Source organism: Acanthochromis polyacanthus, chromosome 10 (assembly GCF_021347895.1).
Source record: "Acanthochromis polyacanthus isolate Apoly-LR-REF ecotype Palm Island chromosome 10, KAUST_Apoly_ChrSc, whole genome shotgun sequence".
Classification (NCBI taxonomy): Eukaryota; Metazoa; Chordata; class Actinopteri; family Pomacentridae; genus Acanthochromis; species Acanthochromis polyacanthus.
The window spans coordinates 1,099,598-1,105,856 of NC_067122.1; the positions used below are offsets into that span (position 1 = coordinate 1,099,598).

The 6,259-nt window shown below is 39.2% G+C and overlaps 1 protein-coding gene across 3 annotated transcripts in view; it reads right to left on the reverse strand.

Moving 5' to 3' along the window:
* The window catches only part of mgat4b (alpha-1,3-mannosyl-glycoprotein 4-beta-N-acetylglucosaminyltransferase B), a 119,242-nt gene that overhangs the window by 8,492 nt on the left and 104,491 nt on the right, over nt 1–6,259 (reverse strand). For all 3 annotated transcript variants that reach the window (XM_051954731.1, XM_051954733.1, XM_051954732.1), the window contains exons 12-13: nt 4,860–4,938; nt 571–658 (exon numbers count right to left, since the gene is read on the reverse strand). In XM_051954731.1, coding sequence (XP_051810691.1) covers nt 571–658; nt 4,860–4,938 — 167 coding nt within the window. The remainder of the gene's footprint in view (nt 1–570; nt 659–4,859; nt 4,939–6,259) is intronic.

A 6,259-nucleotide genomic window follows, 5' to 3' on the forward strand; every position in this document is an offset into this window, starting at 1 on the left:
TGTTGTTTTGTGTTTCTATGTTTCTACAGCTGTGTTGTGTGTCTGTGTCGTCGTTTTGTGTTTCTATGTTTCTACAGCTGTGTTGTGTGTCTGTGTCGTCGTTTTGTCTTTCTATGTTTCTACAGCTGTGTTGTGTGTCTGTGTTGTTTTGTGTTTCTATGTTTCTACAGCTGTGTTGTGTGTCTGTGTTGTTTTGTGTTTCTATGTTTCTACAGCTGTGTTGTGTGTCTGTGTCGTCGTTTTGTCTTTCTATGTTTCTACAGCTGTGTTGTGTGTCTGTGTTGTTTTGTGTTTCTATGTTTCTACAGCTGTGTTGTGTGTCTGTGTTGTTTTGTGTTTCTATGTTTCTACAGCTGTGTTGTGTGTCTGTGTTGTTTTGTGTTTCTCTGTTTCTACAGCTGTGTTGTGTGTCTGTGTTGTTTTGTGTTTCTATGTTTCTACAGCTGTGTTGTGTGTCTGTGTTGTTTTGTGTTTCTATGTTTCTACAGCTGTGTTGTGTGTCTGTGTTGTTTTGTGTTTCTCTGTTTCTACAGCTGTGTTGTGTGTCTGTGTTGTCGTTTTGTGTCTCACCTATCCTGATGAATCCGTCTTCCGTCCGGTGGTATCTCGGTGTTTTCTCTCGTCCTTCTGTCAGAGCCTCTTTCTCTGCCTGGATGTTCTGAAAAACAGCAGCAGATGAAATGAAACACGTTTCAGTTTTCATTTTATTGACTTCATTCTAGTTTATTGTTATTATTACTAGTTTATTAAAGTCTGGATTAATGAAATAACGAAACATCAAAAACTTTAAACAAGGACTGGGACTTTAACTTGCTGATTTTGATGAATTAATTTTTGAAAAAATAACATTTAATCGCTGGGAAAAGTCCAGCCCAGCAGGTGGCGCTAGTGAAGCCAAAGTCTGTTTTCCAGCCGTGAAGAAGATCCACAGAACGCACTGAGTGATGGAAAAGAAAGTTTGGTGAACAGTGAAGGAAGACGAGACGCACTGAGCTCGTTGGGAGGAAAGTTTTCTTTTTTCTTTTTAAAAATCTTCCTGATGTCAGTTGGATCAAAGCCTGGTTGTTTTGTGATCACTTCAGTGTAAAACATGCTGCTGTTAGCACCAGAGCTAACGTTAGCTACCACAGTCCTGGTACTAACGGTGCAGCCATCCCATAATAGACCACTTCAGACGACACCAAAAATGCTTCAGTTTACAGAAAGTCTATAAATGCTGAATCTAGTCTCTATGATGTCATTTTGAGTTTGCAGTAATCTGTGAATGAAGCAGACAGACGAAGAGAAACGAACATTTTTGTGGTTTCACATCTATGAACGTTCATCCATTCAGTCTCAACCGACATTTATTAGAATTGATAAACTTTGCTGATTGCATTTGACAAAAATGAGATTAATCACGATTAATTCATTTTTTAGTCGTATCCCTCCACTGGTCCAAAGTAACAAATATATTTCCAAAGAGACCCCAAATTTATCTTAAAATGGATAAAACTCTGAAATGACGTCATTCTGTCCAAAACGTTTAAAATGATTCAGAATTTGTTGTGAATCTTTTCCAGAAATATGGAAAATGATCAAAAATCACAATAGTTTCTCCAAAATTCCACAAAAACACGAACCGGTGGATGATTACATGAGTGATCAGGTCGACAGAAAGTAGATCTTCAACACAGGAAGGTGACTTCCACGAAAACAAACGTTTTATTTAAAGCTGCAGGAAGCGTTTGGTCTTCGTCTCCTCAAACTCTGAAGCTTCAGCTTTTACTAGTCGTTTATTAGTCGATCCGAGGTTCTGATTAGAGCTCAGGGACGTGGAACCTGCTGAGATCCGCCTCAGAACTGCACGAAACAAACGAGGAACCAGGGATGCAGGAGGCGGTTACCGTGGAAACGCTGACCAGGGGGATGGATCGCTGAGAGTACATGAAGCAGCTCCGCTTTTCAGCAGAAACTCTCTTCAAACATCAACAAATCTGGTCAAATAGACGGAATTATTTTAGTCTGTGTGTAAAGTTGGAATAGAGGTTCGGTTTGTCTGTGGAGACGTAGAAGAGTTCTGATTATAGTGGAGAATAATAAGAGCAACGATGCATTAAAATGTTTAAAAACAGACAAAACAGCTTTAAAAACAGAAAACGACAAGAAAAAACATCCTATAAGAGACACAGAGCAGAAACCTGGAAGAAATGTGGATCTGTTTTATTTTCAGGACAACTTTGTTTTTAAACTAGTGGAGTGAGTTTCACTGGATTTGGTTGATTTTTATGTCAATGTTCTTCAAGAAAATATTAAGTTCTATATATGTAATCACTTTAGATGTTTGTTTTTTTTTAAATTGGAAGATTTTTACTCTTTTTAAAAAGATTTACAAGAATTTTCTTTCCAAATTTGGGTGATTTTTTAAAAATAAAACTTTTGAGGAATTATTGTAATTTTCTTCCTGAAGGTTTTGCAAATTTTCAGAAATTTGGGGAATTTTTTGCTAAATTTTTGAATTTTTTTCAGACAAGAAAACAATATTTTTGGGGCCCATAAATGAAGACAACAGGAGGGTTAATTACAGAAATGTTTGTTTCATTTCTATTTATCTGCATTTTTCACAGGTTACTGCAAACTCAAAGTGGAATTAAATCGATTATATTCAACATTTTAAGACTTTCTGTAAACCGAACGACCTTTCAGTGTCTTCTAAAGTGCTCCATTATGGGATGGCTGCACCGTTAGCCGCTACCAGGACTGTGGTGTTTTTTTTATGCCAACCCGGAGCAGGGAGCGGAGGTTTGACGCATCGCCAAACTTTCCTCAAACGTCTGAACTCCGTCGTTGAACTGAAACCAGGACAGATTATTTCTCGCCTCAAACGCTTTCAGAAACACTTTTCCTGACGTCCAAGTAATTTTGGAGAACTTTAAATAGTCCTTCTAGACAAAGTGTCCTCATTTTGGACCATATTTAGTAATTCTGGATGGTATATGGGGCTGCACAGTGGTCAGCACTGTCGCCTTGCAGCAAGAAGATCCCCGGTTCAAATCCCGGCCTGGGATCTTTCTGCATGGAGTTTGCATGTTCTCCCTGTGCATGCGTGGGTTTTCTCCGGGTACTCCGGCTTCCTCCCACAGTCCAAAAATATGCTGAGGTTAATTGGTTACTCTAAATTGTCCGTAGCTGTGAATGTGAGTGTGATTGTGTGTCTGTATATGTAGCCCTGTGACAGACTGGTGACCTGTCCAGGGTGTCCCCTGCCTTCACCCGAGTCAGCTGGGATAGACTCCAGCACCCCCCATGACCCTAGTGAGGATAAAGCGGTGTATAGAGAATGGATGGATATCTGAGTTTATTGGTTGTTTTTGGACCGTTTCTGAGGCTTTTCATTCATGTTTACAGTCATTTTTAACATTTTTGAAAAAATGGACATTTTGGATGTAAAATAAACAGATTTGAGTTATTTATGAGTCATTCTGGACCATTTTTCAGCTTCATTCAAAATCATTTGAAGTGATTTTCAACAGCTTGAAAGTGGTGGATGAATCCGTCTGTGATCAGGTCGGACAGAAAGTAGATCCTGGAGTCAGCCCATAGACTGTATATAAAGATGGACGTAGCATCTGGCTCCAAAAATGAAGCAAACCCAGAAGTGTCAAAAACTTGCAATATCCCGCCGTCCGCTAGGGTTGGCTCCAAAAAGCTTTTTCTCCATAGACCCCAATTCATTTTTGGAAAAAATAAAATTTGATAGACTGATGTTCTACAGCTCAGGATTTTTTTCCCGTTAGTTTTCATGGTCAAAATGAGAGATCGTGGCTCCTCGGCCTGTGGGGGGTGCCCTGTCGGCTTGGCCCTGCATTGCTGTGATGGCTGTTCTGGGCTTCGGGGTCTTTCACACTTGCATGTGCATGTTTGCTCAGGTACCACCAGCTCCTGTCGAGTTCCGCTGTTGAGCAGTGATGGGACCCGCCGGAATGTGCTGAGACTCTCTCCAGAGTCTAATCTCAAACTAAACCCTCTCTCCTTTTCTCTAGTATCTTCCTCTAGTATCATCTGGCCTATTCCACTCTATACTAACATGACACCCACAACTATGGTGTTTAGTACTGTCTGGCTAATTATTCTTTCATTTATTTATTTATTTATTGTTTGTTTGGTTTTCTGTTCTCTTGTGTATGTGTTTGCTTTTTGTCTTATTGATGGGTAATTATTAGTTGGGAATAGCACAACACCTGATATTCTTCAGATGTAATAGCATTGCTTGCTAGTCCCTGTCCCTGTCCATCCCCTCTCGTCCTGTCCACCCCTTTGTTTCCCCTCACATCACCACTGAGGTGTAGCACTGCCCTCCCTGGCTCTTAAACAGGGTAATGTAATAAAAAGTGTCAGCTTAGCTTTCAGGGAGGGCTGGTGATGGTCACACGCATGCACCAAATAATAAGATATTTGGCTGCAAGACTAAAATATGCATTAATCTCATAAAGTGTTGACACCCCTTTCATGGAGTTAAACAATGAGAATAAATGCAGACAAAAAAGAGAAAAAAAAAAAAAAAAAAAGAGAGATCAGGTGGCCGATCTTAAAATAAATCAATACTGAATTTTAAATAAATCGTTAAAGTTGGCGGAGCCAGGGGGCGTGGCTATACTTGATAGACAGCAACAGAAGCCTCTGCGGTAAAATGTGGGCGGGATAAGAGAGTCCTCAGCCAATCCTGCCCCTAGTTTCTCTCCGGTCCAGCCTGTTTGATGACGCTTTTTACGTCACTGGCTCCAAAAAATCCAAAACGGCGACCAGGAAGTAGCAAAATCTGGGCTTCATTTTCTAGGCGTTGAAACATCACGGTTAGTTCACGCCTGAGTCGGACTCACATCAAAGGGCAGAACCTCCACCGATGTGTTGAACAGTTTGTCTCCCGGATGCTCGATGTTTCCACTGCGAAAGAAAAACCTGAAATGGAAGGAAACAGAAAAATCCTTTTAGTGTGAAGAAGTTAGTGAGTTTTTAGACCGAATGAGTCACTTTGGAAGAACTTTGAATCATGTTGGATGGATTTTTGGCTTTTTAAACACATTTTAAGTTGTTTTTGGACAAATTTTTACTTATTCTGGACGTGCAGTTGGAGCACATGTGAAGTATTTTGGACGTATTGATCGATATTAATTGATTAGACACCAGTAACCTTCTACGCTGTCGACGGTTTGGGAGCATTTTTGAACTCATTTTGTTTATTTTGGGCAAATTTTTCACCTTTTTTGAAAAGTTTCCGGTGATTTCAGACACATTTTGAGTCACTTTGAATGAATTTGAATCATTGTGGACAAATGTTTGTTGTCTGAACACATCTAAGTCATTCTGGACCATTTTTTTACTACTTTGGACGTTTATTTTGGACGTATTGATCGATACCGATAATGAGACACCAAAAACCTCCTTCATAAACTCTGTGTATTTTTGGACAAATTTGGTTTATTTTAGACAAGTGTTGAGCCACTTTAAATGAATTTTGGGTCATTTAGGAGGAATGTTTGCCATTTTGAACACGTTTTAGGTAATTTTGGACAATTTACACTCAAAAAAATATAAACCAACACTTTTGTTTTTGCTCCCATTTTTTATGAGATGAACTCAAAGATCTAAAACTTTGTCCACATACACAATCACCATTTCTCTCCAATATTGTTCACAAATCTGTCTAAATGTGTGATAGTGAGCACTTCTCCATCCCACCTCACAGGTGTTCCGTATCAGGATGCTGATCAGACGCCATCATTAGGAACTTTCTGACAGCTCTGCTTAAAACCCAAAGAGTCAGAAGGATTGTATTTCATTGTGGCCAGTGTAAGGCACACCTGTGCACTAATCATGGTTCAGTGTAAAAAAACATAATACTTTGGATAACTTCTTACAAAGTTTTGACCTTTATTTTCTGCATATTGATCGGTAACCCTCTGAACAGTTTTGGGCGTTTTTTGGACAAATTATGTTATTTTGGGCAATTTTTTCAGGCAATAATTTTGAACAAATGTTTGACGTTTTAGCATGTTTTAAGTCATTCTGGACCCTTTCTTTACTAATTTCAGACGTTTGTTTTGGACGTATTGATCGATATTGATAACGACGTACCAATAACCTTTTACTTTATAAACTCCTCTGGAAAGAAGTTTTGGATTAATTTGGTTTATTTTGGGCAAATTTGGAGTCTTTTCAGACAAGTTTGGACAAACTTCCAGTAACGTTGAGCATCCTGCTGATCTCCTGTCCTTATTGA